General features: G+C 38.1%; 2 protein-coding genes and 1 pseudogene across 2 annotated transcripts in view; all 3 read left to right on the top strand.

Moving 5' to 3' along the window:
• LOC149177043 (putative plastid-lipid-associated protein 2, chloroplastic) overlaps positions 1–765 on the top strand; it is a 30,689-nt gene extending 29,924 nt beyond the window's left edge. Inside the window, exons 4-5 of the mRNA XM_089421653.1 lie at positions 163–285; positions 435–765. Of these exons, the coding sequence (XP_089277779.1) occupies positions 163–285; positions 435–557 (246 nt within the window). The 3' untranslated portion in view covers positions 558–765. The remainder of the gene's footprint in view (positions 1–162; positions 286–434) is intronic.
• A 186-nt stretch (positions 766–951) lies between these two features.
• On the top strand, positions 952–3,217 carry LOC149177042 (fibrillin protein 5 homolog). Its single transcript, XM_089423265.1, has 6 exons — positions 952–1,177; positions 1,349–1,454; positions 1,641–1,763; positions 1,913–2,011; positions 2,544–2,761; positions 2,920–3,217. The coding sequence occupies exons 2-6, from the start codon at positions 1,401–1,403 to the stop codon at positions 3,008–3,010; spliced, it is 585 nt and encodes a 194-aa protein (XP_089279391.1). The 5' UTR covers positions 952–1,177; positions 1,349–1,400; the 3' UTR covers positions 3,011–3,217.
• A 2,300-nt stretch (positions 3,218–5,517) lies between these two features.
• On the top strand, positions 5,518–9,193 carry LOC149177041 (putative pectinesterase/pectinesterase inhibitor 51 pseudogene; annotated as a pseudogene).
• The last annotated feature ends 12,675 nt before the right edge of the window (positions 9,194–21,868 follow it).

The following is a 21,868-nucleotide window of genomic DNA, read 5'->3' as shown; positions in this document are numbered from 1 at the left end:
GAATCTGGGTTCCGAAACTAAGTGGATCTAGTCCAATGGTTGGTGGCATTTACAAAAGAAATTAGCGCTATTATTCCATTTCAAGATTTGGGATCCCATGTTCTAATTAGATTTGGGCATGGATAGGATACCATGGATGCCCTAATGTGAAGTTTCTACCAGGTCGAAGGCCGGTGGAAGCTTCTATACAGTACAATAACAATCCTGGGCTCTAAACGGACAAAGCTAGGTCTCCGGGACTTTATTGCTCTGGGGGAGTTTGTGCAGACTATCAATACAAAAGAGGTGGCTCTGCTATCCAGTTTGTCATTCATTCATGAATTGCTTGTCTTTTATTCTAAATTCAAAATCATATCAGAAAAGCTTGGGTGTTCATGGCTTTGATTTCTGTAGGGACCCATATGGGTTTTGAAATCTTAATCCTCTGAATGTAGGGAAAAGCAGTAAACACCATTGGCTTCAGTGTTGCCGGCTTGGGCATGCTCACAGGAGAGCTAACTATTGAGGCTTCCTTCAAGATTGCAAGCCCTAAGGTTCCAAACCCTAACCCTTACTGATTGTAATATGGATTAGTCTACATTCTTGAATAGAATCAAAATGTGCACATTGAGGTCTTCCAATTAATGTTGAGAAACTGATTTTATAATGGATTAGTCCATGTTCTTGAATAAGTCAAAATGTTCACTCTGATATATTCCAAACGATTGGGAGAAACTGAGTATGATATGGAATAGTCCATGTTCTTGAATAGAATCAAAATTTACACTTTGATATCTATTGAGCCATTGTGGAAAACTTATTACAATATGCATTAGTTTATGTTCTTGAATAGAATCAAAAGGTGTGCTCTGATATTTCCGAAATCATAGGGAAAACTCAGGTGCCTAATGAACATGGAATTAAGGTTGAGGGCTGAATTTCACCAGCTCAAGATCAAATTCAATTCTGGATTTGGTTTCAGGCTCGCTGTTCTTGCCGGTCTTCGTATTTTTCCTCTGCGTATTTACTCCACTGGATCATAGGCTGCTGGATCATGCCATCAAAGGCGGCGCCATCAGATGCGATGTGCAGCAGATCAGGTCTCTGAATGCGAGTGCAGCAACAGAGCTTTCCATGGAGACTCCAGAGGTTGGGAGCACTGATCAACTAAAAATAGCCCTAAAAAATTCCTTACAAGGTTAGCTTATTCTTACATGGGTATGTTATGCTTTCTGTTATTGAATTTGGGGTCCTTATTGCATTTTGGATGATAACAGTAATTCGGAGCTGAAGGATTTAAGCCTTTTCTGAAAGTAAATTGCTGATTGCCCGTTTGGGTTTTGTGAATGTCAATGCAAGGCCTGAATAGGGGTGTTTTCGGCGTTCCAGTGGCTAAAAGGACCGAAATAGAGAAGCTTCTAATGCTGCTTGAAGAACAAAACCCTGTACACAATCCTACTGAAAATCTCCAAATGGTAAATGCGTTTGTATTTCAGTGTGAATCTGGGTTCCGAAACTAAGTGGATCTAGTCCAATGGTTGGTGGCATTTACAAAAGAAATTAGCGCTATTATTCCATTTCAAGATTTGGGATCCCATGTTCTAATTAGATTTGGGCATGGATAGGATACCATGGATGCCCTAATGTGAAGTTTCTACCAGGTCGAAGGCCGGTGGAAGCTTCTATACAGTACAATAACAATCCTGGGCTCTAAACGGACAAAGCTAGGTCTCCGGGACTTTATTGCTCTGGGGGAGTTTGTGCAGACTATCAATACAAAAGAGGTGGCTCTGCTATCCAGTTTGTCATTCATTCATGAATTGCTTGTCTTTTATTCTAAATTCAAAATCATATCAGAAAAGCTTGGGTGTTCATGGCTTTGATTTCTGTAGGGACCCATATGGGTTTTGAAATCTTAATCCTCTGAATGTAGGGAAAAGCAGTAAACACCATTGGCTTCAGTGTTGCCGGCTTGGGCATGCTCACAGGAGAGCTAACTATTGAGGCTTCCTTCAAGATTGCAAGCCCTAAGGTTCCAAACCCTAACCCTTACTGATTGTAATATGGATTAGTCTACATTCTTGAATAGAATCAAAATGTGCACATTGAGGTCTTCCAATTAATGTTGAGAAACTGATTTTATAATGGATTAGTCCATGTTCTTGAATAAGTCAAAATGTTCACTCTGATATATTCCAAACGATTGGGAGAAACTGAGTATGATATGGAATAGTCCATGTTCTTGAATAGAATCAAAATTTACACTTTGATATCTATTGAGCCATTGTGGAAAACTTATTACAATATGCATTAGTTTATGTTCTTGAATAGAATCAAAAGGTGTGCTCTGATATTTCCGAAATCATAGGGAAAACTCAGGTGCCTAATGAACATGGAATTAAGGTTGAGGGCTGAATTTCACCAGCTCAAGATCAAATTCAATTTGCTGTTTCATGTCTTTTCCTATTCCTTGATTTGATTCATTCAAAATTTATAGTCAACATTGTTCAGTTTCTCAATCTTGCATAAGTATTTAAACTAATCCTGCCCTTCTTTCCAACCAGCGCGTTGACATCCAGTTTGAAAGATCAGCCATTGCCCCTGAAACGGTAGGCTACTTTGTTTCAGAAATACAGGTTGTTAACAAGATTTGGCATGGAATTTTCGGTTGTGAGGTTGCAAATGTCTTTGCTGTTTGTGATTTGCAGTTACTAAATTTGTTCCGAAAGAACTATGATATACTTCTCAGCATTTTCAATCCCCAAGGCTGGTTGGAAATAACGTATCCTTGACCATATGTTTCCTAGGATAATTAGAGGACTTCTTTCTCTTTCTCTGTGAAAATATTGAATTGGCTGCAGTTTGATTTTAATTTTGAAAGTGTGCAATAGTTAAAAGTGATTTTGGTCACATGAATGATGGTCCTTAATGTGGGGAAAGATATGTTGACAATATTACTAGGATTGGTAGGGATGACAAAGGTAATGTCTTTCTCCTTGAACGAGTGGCAGGAGAAAAGATATCTGGGTAAGGTTTGCAAGTTCTTAGCTGTCAAAAAAAATGATGCAGAGAAATGTAATTTATGAGAGCTTGGTTGGCTGACTGCATCAAGCTCAGAGAATATCATTGTCAAAAAAGATATTCCTAGGCTGATGACTCTTAGAGATTATTTAGTTAAATTGTACAATGTGTTCTATAATTGATTTAAAGGGCCACAATAATATATTTTGTTCTTTAATTCTATAGCAATCATTTGAATAGACTGAAAAAGTAAATACAGTTACCTGGTTTCAGTGGACTTGAAGTCAGGTAAATAACCTGCACGAAATTTCCACTTTAGGGCTTCTCAAAATGCTGTGATGGTTGTCACCCTGCTCTGAATCTATGATCGAAATTATTCTATCATCAAACTCGCATCATCAGATTGGATAATTGAAAGGTGGAACAAGTGAACATGTGGCCAAGTTGTAAAATATAAAATTCAAGTAAAATTATATTTAAATTAAATATAACAAGTTAAAACTAAGTTTTATAAAATATATATAATTTATTCATTTTATATTAATTACGCCGTAAGGCGTTTCCCTCTGAGATCAACTCCCCTCTCTGCCTACCTGTCATCTTGTAAGCCACAGGATTATATGTTAGACGATTGCAACCATTTCAGCCGTTGATCGGGGTTGCCCAATCAAAAGGTGTGCTCTGATATTTCCGAAATCATAGGGAAAACTCAGGTGCCTAATGAACATGGAATTAAGGTTGAGGGCTGAATTTGACCAGCTCAAGATCAAATTCAATTTGCTGTTTCGTGTCTTTTCCTATTCCTTGATTTGATTCATTCAAAATTTATAGTCAACATTGTTCAGTTTCTCAATCTTGCATAAGTATTTAAACTAATCCTACCCTTCTTTCCAACCAGCGCGTTGACATCCAGTTTGAAAGATCAGCCATTGCCCTTGAAATGGTAGGCTACTTTGTTTCAGAAATACAGGTTGTTAACAAGATTTGGCATGGAATTTTCGGTTGTGGGGTTGCAAATGTCTTTGATGTTTGTGATTTGCAGTTACTAAATTTGTTCCGAAAGAACTATGATATACTTCTCAGCATTTTCAATCCCCAAGGCTGGTTGGAAATAACGTATCCTTGACCATATGTTTCCTAGGATAATTAGAGGACTTCTTTCTCTTTCTCTGTGAAAATATTGAATTGGCTGCAGTTTGATTTTAATTTTGAAAGTGTGCAATAGTTAAAAGTGATTTTGGTCACATGAATGATGGTCCTTAATGTGGGGAAAGATATGTTGACAACATTACTAGGATTGGTAGGGATGACAAAGGTAATGTCTTTCTCCTTGAACGAGTGGCAGGAGAAAAGATATATGGGTAAGGTTTGCAAGTTCTTAGCTGTCAAAAAAAATGATGCAGAGAAATGTAATTTATGAGAGCTTGGTTGGCTGACTGCATCAAGCTCAGAGAATATCATTGTCAAAAAAGATATTCCTAGGCTGATGACTCTTAGAGATTATTTAGTTAAATTGTACAATGTGTTCTATAATTGATTTAAAGGGCCACAATAATATATTTTGTTCTTTAATTCTATAGCAATCATTTGAATAGACTGAAAAAGTAAATACAGTTACCTGGTTTCAGTGGACTTGAAGTCAGGTAAATAACCTGCACGAAATTTCCACTTCAGGGCTTCTCAAAATGCTGTGATGGTTGTCACCCTGCTCTGAATCTATGATCGCAATTATTCTATCATCAAACTCGCATCATCAGATTGGATAATTGAAAGGTGGAACAAGTGAACATGTGGCCAAGTTGTAAAATATAAAATTCAAGTAAAATTATATTTAAATTAAATATAACAAGTTAAAACTAAGTTTTATAAAATATATATAATTTATTCATTTTATATTAATTACGCCGTAAGGCGTTTCCCTCTGAGATCAACTCCCCTCTCTGCCTACCTGTCATCTTGTAAGCCACAGGATTATATGTTAGACGATTGCAACCATTTCAGCCGTTGATCGGGGTTGCCCAAACGGTTTGGGCGTTTCATCGAATAGTTTCATCCGGGCAGCAGGGTTTGTACCTCAGATCAAACGCTTGCCCTCGCTCTGGATTTGGTTTCAGGCTCGCTGTTCTTGCCGGTCTTCGTATTTTTCCTCTGCGTATTTACTCCACTGGAAGATTCGTTAGCTGCATCGGGGGAGACAAGCATTGCGGCTGAGCTGGGGAAGGGACAGAGATGGAGATCCCCAGGACAGATAACGCTTTGACAGAGTGGTTGAATCAGGGGAGGCAGGCCTGCCCCTTGAAATCCGTCGATTACTATCCTTGCGCGAAGAAAAATTCTGAACACTCCAACTAGGTTAAGATGACAGAACTGTAAGTCACTACATTGTTTTGATTATATTTAATTTATTATACATAATCAAACAATGGGTTTTTTTTGCTGCTTCAAATCTCGCTGAGCAGCCGCTGTGTAACGTAACCTGTTCTTACAGTCATGAGCTTGACCAGCAATGCCCTTAGCATGGTAGATGCTCTGGATACATACAGACAGAATATGGTCCTATGGAGGCCTCCAAAAACAGAGAGATCATCCAATTCCTCTAGTACTGCAGATTATTACCATCATTATAATCAAATTTGGGATGTATTAGAGGTTGATAAATTGGTTCCCGATGTGACTGTGTCCAAGGATGAATCCTCTATGAGTATTCAACAGGCGGTGAACAGTGCACCAGATAATCTGAGCGGAGATTCGTGATACATATAAAGGTTGGGGTGTATAAGGAGATTGTTAGGGTTCCTCCCAGTAAAACTAATCTTATGTTTGTGGGTGATGGCATGGGGAAGACTGTGATCACGGGGTCTATGCGTGTGCCATCCCTGCCTGGTGTTCCAAGTACATATGGCTCTGCAACTGTTGGTAATGCTCATCATTGTTCCTCTTCCTCTTCATATTAAGTTGGAATTTATTTCTTTGCCTGAGTTTGGTTTTGTTATTGTGTTTGATCATGGTGTGGTTCCTGGCAGATTTGAGATGCCTTGAATTGAAATTGGAAAATCTGCTCTTCCAACATGTTTTGATCATTACACATGGTTCTTGCGGACCACATCCCTCTGTGATTTTTCGGGTCAACCTTAGTCCATATTCTCTCCTCTCTCACCTTTTGTCACTATTCACCCCAAGAGACATTAAAAGAGTTGTTAGGATCTTGAGCACCAGCAAAGAAGTAGATGAATAAGGTCTGCAGGTTGAATTTGCATTGGCTTTCCCTCTTCATGGTCTCAAAATATCATCCACCCCATCTTCCAATTGAAGGATATTTCTGATAGAAATAATTACAGGAATATTATGATTGGGCGTGCCTTTGTCGAACTCTATGTTATGGGCGTGAACGTGTGGCTTTCTCAACATCTAGAGAGGAACAAATTCAAAGCTATGGGGCAACCAAGTCTTAGAAGAGATTATGAAACTAGTGACCACATTTTTAGCCTGTGTGCTATTATCAAGGAAGCTGACGTCCCTCATCTAAAGTCCTGTTGCTTTGTGGATTTTCAGAAGGCTTTTGGACTCTATTCCAAGGGAATTATCGTTCTGGAGACTACGTGAAATTGGCATCTTTGAGTGTCTCATAGTTGCTTTCATGAAATTCCATGGGATATACATTAATGGGTTAGAGCATAACCGAGCGAGTACTTCCACAAGGGAGATGTTTACGTTTTACACCATGTTTTGTTTACCTTATTCTTATTTGCAGAGGATCTGATCCTTTTAGCCTCCTCCCCTAGGGACATTCAGAGATAGCTTGATGCCCCTGCCAATGTGATGGTCATAGAATGATGGTGGTGAACCTTAGTGAAACTAAGGTTGTGATTTAAATATCCAAGAGCACCCTAACAAACTTCCACTTCTTCTTCAAAGGAAGCGAAGTGGAGATTACCATTGCTTATACATCTATGGGATCTGATCCATAGCCCTTAGGTTTAGCTTAAGGCATGTCTTTCAACCCAAACTTAGAAAGGGTTATAGGTCTCTCTCCATGCTTGACCGACAATACTTCCATATGCATTTTCAGGACATCTCTTCTGAGATGCATTTTTTGACACAATTAACAGACCTATAGTACTATACGGTGTTGAAATCTTGGGGCCTACCTCGTTACCACCTGACTGCGCGCAGGCTGAGACAGTCCAATTCCTCATGCTACAGTGTATGATTTAGCATAAACAAACAGTTCCATAACCCATTGTACAAACAGTTTGGCATTCATCCCTTTTTCCTTGAGAGCATTTTTGGACTTGTCTTCTTTCTTCACGGGAAACTCCTATCTGGCCCTTTGCCTTTTTTAGATTGCCTCCACAGGCCCCTTTGTCTAGCGAATGTGCTGTTTTTTTAAAGGCGTCTTCAGTTCTTCAAAGAGTGCCTCCCTCCTTTTAGCTATTCTCTAGATGCCCTAGTGACATCCTAGCCCCTGAATGGAGATAAACATGGATATCAAAGAGGACGTCTATCTACAGTAAATTCAGGTCACTTGGATTGAATCCCACAACGGTTTCACAATCAAATGACCTTCTACTATGATCACTTATTGTACAAGTATGATCTAGGAAGCAATTCTCTTTGATACATTTGCAGATTTTTATGGGTCTTCTTGCAGAACCCAAAGGGCTTTAAACGCTTGTTCAATTCTGTGGCCAAGGAATCCACTACCATTGCTTCCAATTCCTTCTGCATGGACATAAAGTGTGCCCTTTCTGCCATGTTGCTAAGAACTACTGGATAAAAATGCCAAACCACAACACTGAGGGCCTGCATGTTGGTTAAACTTAAAAGCCTGAGGAAAGGTAGAGATTTGGCTGACAAGACTTCTTTGGAGACAATCAATTGTGAAAATGACCATCCAATTAATGAGAGAGAAATTTTCTACTTGAGTTCAACCCAGATTAATTCCCTTGCAAAGGAATGCTGATCTAGAAAGCATCAACAAAATACAAATGAGAGGAGAAGGAAACAATCAAAATCCAGCAGTGCTTGGAATGCAATCCGTCATTTGCAAGGGAAGCAATAATGCTTTTCTTCAGATTGTAGGTTGCTGAAAAGAAGAGAGAAATAACATTTATTTTTGCAGATTCTGCACTTCTTTCATCCTATTAAAGCAGCAAAAAAATTAATTATGGTTTTACATTTTAAGAATAAGATATTTGGAACCCTTTCATATGATAGGTGTAATGTCTTTCAACATGCATTGGGGTTTGTAAGTTTGAGAAATTTCAATGGGCATATGCTAAAATCGGATCCTCTGTTTATTCTGATAACTAGATAAATATGTGTATGCTATTTCTAAACAAAGACGGAATTTAATACTTACAATTACCATCGTTCTTTGGTTTTGAACTCTTATCAAAGGAAAATTCAATCAATCCATATTCCTCGATCCCACTAAATCTTGTTTTAGATGTTGAGGATTGCTAATTTATTTGTTTTCACAATTGCAGCTGTAAATGCTGATGGCTTCTTAGCACGGGATATAACATTCGAAAATGCAGCAGGGCCAGGTAGTCAACAAGCGGTAGCCCTAAGAGTAGATAGTGATCACTCTGCCTTCTACAACTGTGCCTTTCTTGGCCACCAGGATATATTGTACACTCATATTCTTCGTCAGTTCTATAGAAACTGTAGAATAGAAGGCACTGTTGACTTCATATTTGGAGACTTGGCAGCCATCTTTGAAAACTGTCTCATTCTGCTGCGTCCTCGTCAAATAAACTCAGACAAAGGATCATCAGATCCTGTCACTGCACAGGGTCGAACAGATCCAGCCGAGCCCACAGGATTTGTTTTCCATAACTGCACTATCAATGGAACTGAAGAATATATGAGGGCTTACTATGCCAACCCAAAAATTTACAAAGGCTATTTGGGTCGGCCATGGAAGATGTACTCCAGAGCAATCTGCATAAATTCATATTTGGGAGAGGCCATTAGCCCTGAGGGATGGATGCCGTGGATAGAGGACTTTGCTCTTAACACGCTTTACTATGGGGAATACCAGAATTATGGGCCGGGGGCTAAGGTTTCTGGAAGAACGCCATGGTCTAATCAGATACCTGAGAGAAATGTAGGAATGTATACTGTTGGAAACTTTATACAGGGAGACGAATGGCTGCCAGATATAATCAATTAATCCAAAAACAAAGGTTGGTTACTATGCAATCTTCTAATGCGTGATTTTCTTCTACATTGTTGTTGTTCCCTAATGATGGTGAAGAATTCAACGGGAAGCAATGGGACTAAAAATTCTCAGACAGTTGCAACCCAAAAATCCATGAGCCACATTGTTTCCTTCTATCACTGTTTCATCTGTCTTTGGAGTATTGCAATTTCAATCTGCTATGAAGGAGCCACTTGCTTTTCATTGGAGGAAAATGTTATTTGTACTTGTCTGCAATTTCTAAAGAATAATTTTGTACCTGGTGCAGAGGAAAGCTGTTTTGTTACTGGGAAAGTTTCAACGCAGCACTGTTTTGTGATTGGGCGAATCCTCCCGCAGTTATGTTTGAAGCATGGGATAAAACTTTTGGAAAAATGTTATGAACTCTAAAGGTTTGGGTGTCTGTATTTGTTGTTGTTTTTTTTAAAATCACGAAAATTGGTTGAATGAAAATTACAGGGATTTATTGAACCACCAAACATAATATTGACTCTCAAGTTTTAAGTAGATATCATTCAAGTTCTCAATATGTTCTTAATATAAAAAAAACATGCAACTTATACAGGCTGAGTGTAAGTGCAGAGCGATTTGGTGAACAGAAGCAAAAACCAGTCTATCGGTCAGCTTTCTGGTAATAGAGGACTCTACGACAACATTACAACATACTTTTTAAACTAACCAAAAGACTTTTAAAAGGCTTGAAATAAAAACCGGACCTAGAAAGTTATAAAAGTCTGACCTTCCTGGTATAAGATACAAACTATTATTAACACCAGAAATAAAAAGACAACCACAATGAAGAATAATTTAAACATCGTTGGAACTAATAGATTCTAGAACAATATAAGTTTGGATAATACTTTGATCATTTGAAGAATAAGGTACTTAATTTTTAACAGCATGTTATTCTCGACAACGTCATGGCTTATTCTGTGTGACAATTTGCATACACTCTCTTTGATTTTTCCAAGGAGTGATGTTATTCAAAATATATCTCCCTGTGGGTGTCCTTATGCTGCACACAAGCAATGATGCATTCACTTTTTTCAACTTTATGTATGTTTATCATTTCCATCCATATGATTGTCTTCCCATGATTTCTAAGATGTAATTGAGTTTATATCCATCTAATTGTATTATAGGCTCCTAAACCAATGGTAAGATCAGTTATTTTAGATTTGCTGACAGGACTAGATAGACACGTGGGATAAATCTTATATTTATAGTATACTCCTCTTTAACGTTATGAGTTTGTACACATGTTTTAACACTTTCTCAGCTCTCAATAAAAATCAGAACATTGTGGAATTCTTTTAGGATCAGAAGCAACGCTAGGGTTGGAAAAAGCATGTAGCACTTATAATGTATCAAACTTAAAACAAGCCAGAAGTCTCCATTTTATCTGGGATTCCTCTTTGTTCATCCCTTGTCTGACACTAAGGTATATAATGTTCTGAAAAGTCTCATTGTGATATCCACTCATACATGCTAGACAGTAAGGCACACCTCTGTGTTGAGATTCAATTCTAGATCCATAATTGTTTTTGACTTTTATTGATTTTTCTTTGTCAAAAATGTAGATTAGCATTGCCTCGAATTGGCCATTTGTTGATGATAAAAAATAAACACCGGTAAAGAAACAAAATTGCATAAAATTTTGACTTCTTTCTTCTATGCTGTTGTTTCTTATGTCATTTGCATAAAATTTTGACTTCTCTCTTCTATGCTATTGTTTTTCATATCATTGCCTTACGGCGTTTCTTTTGCAACATGTGGTGCAAATGCTAGTAATAATCCTGATGATATTTTTGTTAGTTGACTCTGCTAAGCCATTTCCTTGAGGATAGTAATTTGCAGAGTATTTTAACTGAAAACCTCTCTTAAGAGCAAATTCAAATATATTATTTCCAGAAAAATAAGATGTATTGTCAAATATAAGCGTGTTAGGTAAACCAAACCTTGTAATGATGAACTGATCAATAAATTTGATAATCGCATCAGAATTGGCTACCTTTAGTGGAATTGCTTCTACCCACTTTGTGAAGTAGTCCGTGGCTGTGAGGATGTATTTGTGTTGCTTGGAAGAATGTGGAACGATCTCTCCTATAATATCAAGCCCCCACTGTTCAAATGGTTGCTCAATGTTAACTGGTTGTAAAGGAAAGGCTGGTTTCCTTTGTCTCCCACTAGCAGTTTGGCATATCTTACATTTCCTCATGTACTCATGGGCATCTTTGAACAAAGTCGGCCAATAATATCCAACATGTAGTATTTTGTGGGTTGTAGTGTCTCCTCCAAAATGTCCACCTGCTGGGCCATCATGTAGTTCCTGCAAAACCTTTTACGCTTCAGATTTTTCAAGGCATCTTAATAGAATAGAATCATAATTTCTCTTGAATAACACATCATCAATGATTTCATAGTGTTTGGCTTTTAACCTTAAGGCACATTTTTTTTTGTAGCTGAATTCATGGGAAGCATATCCGTTTTTTAAATAAAATATCAAATCATCATATTGAGATTCAGAGTCAATGATACTTATCTCATTTACTTGTGCAGCACTATCTGAATCTTCATGATCTGGTATATTGGAAGCTCTTGCGAGTAATCTGCAAAATCCTTTCCCTCTAACAATTTTCGCTGGTTTAATATCAATTTCATACTCTTGTAAAGATGCTATCCAGTTAGCTCTTTTCTCTCCTAATTCTATTTGAACTATCAATTGTCTTACTGCAAAGAATGAGACTATTACTTTAGTGTGTGTTTTTAGGAGGAATGGTCTAAAATGTTTGATAGATTTAAATACAGCGAAAGCTTGTTTCTCAACTTCGGAATAATTGAGCTCAGCACCTTGCAAATTAGAACTAAAGAAAGATATGGGCGCTTCCACTTGTTGATCATTGATTTGAGTTAAAACAACAACATAAGATGTTTCAGTGGCCAAAGTCTACAACATAAAATGACTAGAAAAATTGGGAGTATTCAATGCAGGAGCATTAATGATCTTTTGTTTGATCAAGTCAAAAGCCTCTTTTTCGTTATGTCCCCATTTGAAGACTGAATTTTTCTTAATCATGGATTGCAAGGGTAAAACAATATGAGAAAAATCAGGAACAAATCTTTTCACAAAATTTATCTGTCCCAAAAATGATTGCATAGATTTCTTATTATGTGGCAAAGGGATATCAGAAATTTCTTTTATCCTGTCAGGATCAATGTATATGCCATTTTTGGATACAATAAACCCTAAAAGTTTACCTTCATTAAGAGCAAAGAATGATTTCTTGGGATTTAAGGAAATCCCATATTTTTTGCAACGTTCAAAGATCTGCTTTAAATCATGCAGATGATTTCTCTTTTTCTTAGAATAGACAATTATGTCATCTAAGTAAACAATGACCATCCTATTGATCAAACCTTTGAAAGCTATGTCCATAGCTCTTTGGAAAGTAGCTCTAGCATTTATTAAACCAAAAGGCATTTTCTGATAAGCATATGTTCCCCATTTGGTTTTGAATGTAGTCTTTAATCTATTGTCTGGATGTACTAGGATCTGATTGTATCCTGAAAAACCATCAAGAAAAGACATTAACTCTGAGCCAGCTATTGATTGAAGTATCTGCTCCATTGTTGGTAATGGGAAATTATCTTTCTGACATGCTTTGTTGAGATTCCTAAAATCTATGCAAATCCTAATATCACCATTCTTTTTTCTCACAGGTACTAAATTTGAGACCCATTTAGAATGTCTGACAGGAAAGATTATTTTGGCTTTAAGGAGTTTATTCAACTCTACTTTGATTTGGCTTTCAAGATTTGGGTGAATTTTCCTTAGTTTCTGTTGTACAGGTTTCTCATCAGAGATCATTGGAATTGTGTGTTGAATGATAGAGGTATCATAAGTTTTCAGATCTTCATAATTCCAAGAAAAAACATTTTTGTATTTCTTCAATAAACTGATGAAAGAAAATATTTCATGTGATGAAAGTCCAAGTCCAAGATTGACATTTTGTGGTTTGGCATCAGTGCCAAGATTTACTAATTCAAACCTTAAAGTTGAACTTTGAAGTTTTGCATTAGTGACCTTTTTGAATCTATCCTTAATATCATAAAGATCTTCTAGCTTGACCACAGATTTAGGAATAGGATTTTCATTGAGTCTCTGCTTTAATTGAAGATCATGATCGCTTTCATCGATAATTTGATCGTCATAAGATCCTTCAGATGTCAAGAAATTTAAGATATCCTCATCATGATTGAACACACGCCAATTGGTGACATTATCTGGGACAGATGGTCGAAAAATTAATTCAATAGAAAATCTATCTGGACTATAATCCTCGGATGGAAGGAGTTTAGAAGCAACATTAGCCAGGAGATCTGTTGCTGCATTCTGTGATCTAGGAATAGGAGAAATGTCAAATGCCAGAAAATGAGTTATGAGATCTTGAACAAGTGATTGATAATGTTTCAGATGCCCCGAAAGACAATGGATAGTATTTCTCACTTGTTTAATGACAATTTCAGAATCACCAAATACTTTCAGATATTGGATATTCAGGCCTATTGCTTTATAGAGACCTTGAATCAATGCTTCATATTCTGCAGTATTGTTGGTACACTCAAATTATAATCTACATGATAACATTTTTTTTTTCTCCTTCAGGACTGACTAAAATACATCCTGCTCCTGCACCGTCATTAGATTTAGATCCATCAAAATACAAAGACCAAAATAAAGGCTTATTTACAGGTTTATCTACAAGTTCATCTGCAACACTAACACACTTAGAAGTATCGGTACGGGAGAAATTTTCAATTTGTGATATGACACTATTAACAGGAAAAGAATATTTTTGAGCATTGAAATTTCCAAAAAATGATTCAGCCGAATAGTTTCCAAGAATGTTATTATTGAAGGCTACAGGTTGATTTTCTTCTTCAAACTTAGTTACTGTGTGAGTCAAATGTTTTTCACGATCAATTCTGATTTGATTTGGTTTCCCATTATAGGGAAGCCACATGTGAGACCAATCAATTGAAATATAACCATGAAGTTTTTCAGACCAATCTCTGCTAAGGATCAAACCATAAAACTCAGGGATGTCAGCAATTAATATATCAATTCTTTGGACAACCCTGGGATCAACAGATAATTTGATAGTAACTGAATTTATTTCTCCTAAAACTTGAACCTTAGTTTGATCTAATTGGACAATATGAATTGCAGACTTCTGGGGTTCAATATTTATCTTGGAGCAAATTGATGCTGGCATTATGTTTGACGAAGCCCCTGAATCAATCAAGAAGTTATGAAAATTTCTATTGTAGATCTCATAAGTCAAGAGAAAAGGAGAAGTATGAGAATTTGACCTATCCCCAATCAAAACGACATCGGTAGCATCCACCTTATCAGATGGTGACTTACCCGATCCTCTCGCAACCTTTGATAATACACTAGTTGGGAGAGGAGAAGAAGGCACTGCATTTAATTCTTTAAGAAACAACTTTTGTTGATGCTTGAGCTTGCTAAGTTCATGCAAAGAAATATTTTCCCGAGTCTTCTTCATATCTTCCACTATGTTATAATCCATGGAATCTGAAACTACTAGCATTTTAGATGATGAGGGAGGGTTGGACGAAGATGGTTGATTGTGGGGAGACGCAACTGGAGCTTTCTTTCCGGGGACTTTCTCTTTAATAATAGGATTTGATTTTTTCTTCTTTTGATTTGATTTATTAGGCTCTACTACACTTTTACTTCTGGTGTTTACTGGCAAAGCTTCATGTTCACTTTGATTATTAGAGTTGGGTAGGATAAAGTCCCACATTCCATGACATTCAACTGTTTCATCTTCTTCCATTTCTTCAGCTGATAAAACTATATCTTCTTCTTCATCATCATCCAGGTCAGATTCTGCATTAGATATAGCATTAGGTGGTTTAGGATCAGTTGGCTGATTTATTTTAAAGTTCCTAAATGGTATTTTCGTAGAAGTTTCAGCTACCTGCTTTTTTATTTCAACCATTTCATTAGACATAGTTTTAAGAAATTTTTGTAAGCCTTCCATGTCATATGGATCCTTGGTTGCTTTCTTCTTTGAATCATCTCTAAAGGTAACTTTCTTGGATTTCCTTTCTTCTAGAGCATTTTTCTTTTCCAAAGCAAGGATACGTTTTTCAATAGCTATTGCTTCCTTCATATTTTCTGCTAATGTTGGTTTGGTAGCCCTATCAACAAAGATGGCTATGTTTGAAGGCAGAGCAGAAATGTACCATTCATTTCGAACCTCCTCACTAGGCTTGGATGCCGCAGGTATTTTATTCAACAACTTATTGAAGCGTGAGTTGAAGTCCTTAATGGGCTCTTTTGATTCGACTTTCAGGTTGGAGAGGTCATTAATCAAAGTTGCTGTAGACCTATCATCTCCAAACTTAGTTAGAAATTTCTCTTGGAAAGCATCCCAGCTATTGATAGAACCTAGTGGTAACGAAAAGTACCATGATCCTGCTGCTCCTTGTAGAGTGTATGGAAATAGTCTAACAATAGCATCTTCTTCTGTTACTCCATTCAAGTTAATCGATAACATGAAATTGTTTATATGTTCTTCTGCTAATAGGCCATTGTCAGGATTAAATTTAGGTAGCCATTTTTCAAGATGTGCTGGAAATTGGGTCAAAGGTGTAGGCATTCTGACAGCTCCTGGGTTGGTCCATGGCCTTGGTTGAGGTTGATTATGTGCCATTGTTGAGCTAATAGTAGAAGAGGGTGATGAAGGAGTTGAAATTGATTGGGTAGAGGATGTTGAAGTTCTTGTACCTGTTTGGACTATGATATGAAGTTGGGAAACAGATGGATGACCTTGCAATGGTATGGATGGAATGGACGATGATGAGGACAAAGTCTCACTGTTAGATTCTGATGGTGTCTTTCTAGCCTTTTTTCGACTTGGTAGAGGGAATTCAACTGGTGGAATGCCAAGCTTTTCACTCTTTGCCCTAGTAAGCAGCTGCGATGGGATATACTGGGAAGTAACACTGCCTTGGGATAAGTCAAACTCTTCTTTGGATATTGAAATCTCCTGAAGTTTATGAATCAAAGATTGTACTTTAGGAGGTTCAGAAGAATAATTGCCTGGCATGTTTAGGGTTTCAGCAGTGGGTTTTGTATTTTTATTTTCAACTTCTCTCTTAGGAATAGGAGATTTATAATGCAAAGGAGAAGTTGGAGGTGATGGTGAGGGGGAATTACTCTTAGAATGGTCTGTAGATTTAGATTTACTCGCCATTCACAGTTTGGCCCTCCTTCTAGTGCCAAAAATGTTGATGCCTCTAAAATCGTAGCACCAACATTGGAGGATAACCATCGGTTCTGGACCTTAGTGTAGCTCCTTATCCGTTTGGTATGTTAGCTCCGACTGGATATTATGGGACTAGTTTCACAATAAAGTATGATTTGATGAATGAGTGTTTTAAATGTATAAAAAGATGATAGGTGGTTTAATCTATAAGCTTTAAAATATACATATATATCTATATAACCCGGGTGATCTCATAATAATGCAATTCTTGATGATTCCTAACAGACAAATGATAATATAGATTATTCACTTATCTACAAAAAGTTGCATTTAAATAATGATTACTTTGAATAAGAAATTAAACAAAGTAATGTGAAAACATATCGCATAACATACTAATATTTATCGTTGACATATGTATACAATATAACAATTCTAGATCACTCAAAAGTGACATAATACAGAGTTGTTTGAAACATGGGAATATATCAACCATAACAAATCAATGGAATGCTAATTACATAAAACAAGACAAAATAACAATGATAGAAGTACCATATGCATTTGAGTCTCATTATGCAAGTAACAATATGGTTCAATCTTCTTATTCTGGAAACTCCAAGAAGATACAAAAATGCAAGTCTTTATGAAGCTCTTTCACAACAAGTTTGAACCTCGATCCACGACTTATAAAAAGAATAAATTAAGAAGTGCAGAAGTGAAAACTTCTCAAGTCTAGTTTTATACAAATTGAGGACCCTTTCTAAAATGACATGAAAGGGTCTTTATAGTAAAATTAAAAACAAACTGTCCATAAAAATTGCTGAGAGTTGTTGGAACTACCTTCATCAAAATATGGGATTTGAATTTCAAAAATAGAATTGCGATAACCTTTGAAGAGATTCATCGCATCTATTTTTTCTCTTGTATCTTCAATCAAAAAATAGACAGCATGGTTTGGATTTCTGGAGGATGACTCAGCCTGGCGTGTAACTGTCTTGCGTATGTGGCATCTGAGAGCTCAGGCATCATGCGATCAACGACATCAACAAGGCACTTGATAGTCATCTGTTGGCTATGTGGCTTGACCAAAAAGGACCAATGCACATCCCAGTTAAGACCTTGTACTCTGTTGAGCTGCTCCTCCTTGGTGTCCAAATCTTGCTTCCATTGCTTCTCTAAAACTTTCACCTTTGGAAGTTTACTTACGGAACAATCAAAAATTAAATTGGCACCATATAAGTTATGATTCACCAACTTAGTAACATTATTCATTATAGCCCTGGCCCTGGAGGTAGCTCTTTCTGCTTTTATCAACTGTGTTTCCCATTCTGAAAACAATATCTCTTTATGAGACTCTTCAATTTTAGGTAATTTAGCAGCTCTTCCATCTTCTGTGCTTTTCCAGGAGAGATAATTTGTGACATTATCATCTGCATCTTCAAATTCTAACCTGGTATTAACTACTTGGTCAATCAGTGATGTCGTTATGATGCATAATGGATCAATAAGAGATATTTTCTGGCAGAGTAGATTCAACTGTTGAGATAAAGCATAATTTACCTCTAAGGCTTCCTTTTTTAAACTCTTCAACCTTGGGATAACCTTTGAATTGTCCCAAAGGGAGTTGTAACTATGTGATTTGCTAATAGATGGGAAGAGCGATGGCGATGGTTAGGGTATCACCGAGCAGGGTTCGTTATGCAGCAGCATCGGCTCTCAAGTCAAGCTCCGGACCTGAAAGCGATTCAGGGAATGGGCAAATGATTATCGCTGATGGGAAGCATTCTGCGCTTTCAGAGAAATGGGGTACCTCGCTCCAAATTAACCCAGACCAAAGCGGCGGCGTATCTGAAGGGCTTTCGATCCATTGGAAACTAAGGCTCCTGGAATGGGAGCGAAGTACAAGTCTGCAAAGAGATTGCGAGGCGAGGGCCATAACAGAAGCAAACCTCTTTGCGTGGATCCACGAGGAGGGCATTACATGGCGGAAAAACGAAAACCCAAATAGCGCACTTGAACAAGGAAGCCGTCGGACCACATGGGGTTTAGAGATCAAGCTTCGGCAAACCCAGAACGAATGGAAAAACGAATGGAGGGGCCTGCATGTTACTGATCCATTTCCCTCTTCAACGCATGGCCCCAAAATTTGTAGCTACGGCTTGGATCTACAAGATCTAGGCCTTCCTGACCCCAGGCAGCAGATCGAAGGCTCAAACTACGACTATGATCAAGGCCGCCGCCATGCCGCACTGCATTTTGAGAGCAAGAAGCGCCAGAACGCAAAAAGAAATGGTAGGGGGGGTCTGCATGCTGCAGATCTGCTCCCCCCTTCAAAGCAGTGGCCAAATCTTTTCAGATCGGCCCAGATTTACCTGAACCAGCCAATATTCAAGACCCCAGGCAGCAGATCGGACACACCAAGCACAGATCGTGCAGAGGGGAGGCAGATCTAGACATGCACCAAGGAAGACAACACAAAACGAGACCGGATCTGGAAGTTTGCTCACAGCCAGAGCAGGTAAGATCAACTCGTTTTCAGATTTTAATTAACCTCCCTGTGGGGAAAACCCGATTATTGTGGGTTCATGCAGAAGGCACCATCCTGCAACTGAAACAGCAGATTTGGACAGAGCTGGGGTATCCAGTTCAAACCCAACATCTGGTGAGTGGTAGGTGGTCCCTCCAGGACTATAGAACGATGAAAAGCTATGAGATCAGCCCAGGAACAACCATTGTATTAAACCTGAGGCTGAGAGGAGGGGCTCCTCCTCAGGGACAGTCAAGCAATTCAGGGGGAGTCAAGGGGAAAGCAGTACCTCAGCATCAACCAAAAGGAGGCATATCCTACAAAAACATTTTACAAGGCAACAGAGATTCGGGGCCCTCGACAGATCAAGGAGGAAATAAGCCCAGCAATATACCCAGGCCATATATAGTAGACCAGGCAGAGCAAATCCCAGCTTTAAATTTAGATTCTTCTGGGCTGGATGATTTTGTAAAGTCCTATGAAACGCAAGCCCTCATTTGCCGTTTCAACAGTTTCTGGCCTAAACCCCTGGATCTATTTCATTGGATCTTCACCAGCTGGACCATGGAATGCGATATCCACCTCTGCTCAAAGGGGTTTTTTATAGTTAGATTTTCATCCAAGGAAGTCAGAGACACAGTTATTAGTGCAGGACCCTGGTTTTGGGGAACATCGGGGCTGTTTATGACCCCATGGTTCCCAGATTTTGATCCAAACAAAATGACTGTAACCAAAATGCCGGTTTGGGTTAGATTGTATAATCTACCGCTGCATTTTTGGAATGAACGAGTGCTGGAAGGCATTGGGAACAGCATTGGGAAATATATCAAAACAGATTTGGACAGGATTGATGAAAGGATCTACACTTATGCACGTATCTGTGTGGAAGTAGATTTAAGCAAAGGGCTGCCGGACAATATAAGGCTGATCTACAAACAACAAAACTGGCTGCAAGTGCTAGACTATGAAAACACTGCTTTCAGATGTAGACTTTGTAGGCAGACAGGTCACCTACAAAGCACATGCCCAGAAGCCAAGAGTAAAAGGAAACAGAAAGGGAAGCAGAAGAAAGGATGGAAATTCTCACCACCAAATTCAGATGATGAAGAATCAGAAGCAGAGGAGGAAGAGACCCCTGCAGAGAAGACCGAGGTAGCTCAAGAAATGGAGAAACAGAGAGAAAACACAACAGACAACAAGGCAGAGATGACAAGCGTGGACCACAGCACAGGAGGCACCAAGCGACATCACCACTCAGATACTTCAGATTCAGACAAAGAAATTGGATCACAGAATGTAGAAACACAGTTGATCATCGCACCGACCGAGCCCACCCAAGGCGAGTGGCGTAAGGTCGAAAAGAAAAAGGGGCGGAAAACTTGAACCTTTTTCAGTTTTTTCTGCCTCTTCTCTTTCTCTTCTCCCTCTTTTCATTCTCTTTTTTCTTTTTGCACGTTAGTTTTCTAACGCTGCGTAGAGCCTTTGTGGCAGATCTCAGTATGCTTCAGTGCATATGCAGATGTAACTTTTAATTATCTTTTTAATAAAAGTTACGGTTTTTTCTTCGGAAAAAACTATGTGATTTGCTCTTCCTTAGATTTAATCTCTTGCTGATGTGTCAATTTAAGTTGCTCGAGCTCTTGAGACAACTGTTGTTGTCTCTGAATGGCATACTGGTCAATTTTCTATTTTTCCAGGTTGAATTGTTCTTCAAATTGCTCACTCTTATGTTTCTCTACCATTAACTGTTCCTCAAGCTGATTAATATTTTGATGCTCTACTACCAACTGTTCTTCAAGGTGATTAATCTTTTGATCCTTTTCTTTGATCAATTGATTCATTTCAGTTGCCTTATCAATTGTAGCAGCTGTGTATGCCACAGCAAATTGAGATAACTTAGTCAAATCCTCAGAAGGATTGACCTCTGAATCTTTCCATATGACATTCATAAATTCAGATTAAGCAGTTGTGGATGATGTTTGGTTTATTTTCCTCTTTTTTCTCTGCCTCTTGACTATAGCCCTGTGTTTTGGGCTGTAAAACACATCCAAGGGTGGAATCTCCTCAATATTCAATGTACTCTCCCCTGAAGGATTTTCAGGGATTATTTCTATCTCTTTTCTAGTTGTGTCTTTACTAGGTGTCTCTTCAATCACAATATCAGGAATAATGGGCCCTTGTGTTTGGGAGGCGCTAATGTGATAATGTTTTTAGGATTATTCGAACTTTTGATTTGTTGATCAAATTGCTCCCATTCTTTAATCAATATGGGATCAATGTGAACATCAGTGTTTAGTTGTTCACTGGCCTTATCACTTGTTTCAACTTCTCCAGAAATCTTTTCTATAACCTGCTCTCCGCTGTGCTCTGCTTGCTGAATGATTGGTGTAGTACTTAATAAATCCAGAGGTACTATCAGTAACCTCTGTGTCCTGTATTCCATGAATTTGTCCATTTTCTCAGCACCCAATTTGAATTTTTCCAGATGAATTATTGTTGAGAATAATTCTACTGAAGCAAATAAGTCATCAAACTCATCTTCCTCATGCAAGAATTTATTAACTTTCATCTGAGTGGTGAAATTGAAAGCAACCTTATTTGGGTCATATTGTCTTTTAGGGATAACAGCTAGACTCAGATCCTTTGTCTTGTTTGCTTCTTTCTCGGCATGTTTAAAATCATGTAATGAGTAGGTGTTGTAGCGAAGAGGAAAGGCAGGCCACAACTGTTTCTTGGAGTCTTTAAGATTTCTAGACATCCATTTTTCTACTATCTAGTAGGCTACTTCCCTGGCTAATAGCTTATCTGGAATGTAAAGTGGAAGGACATGAG

The sequence above is a fragment of the Pinus tabuliformis genome, chromosome 4_1 (genome assembly GCF_031772625.1).
Source record: "Pinus tabuliformis cultivar Carrire ecotype Pingquan chromosome 4_1, CPIR1, whole genome shotgun sequence".
Lineage (NCBI taxonomy): Eukaryota > Viridiplantae > Streptophyta > Pinopsida > Pinales > Pinaceae > Pinus > Pinus tabuliformis.
The sequence above is the reverse complement of the archived record's forward strand: the minus strand, read 5'-3'. Positions and strand labels throughout refer to the sequence as shown.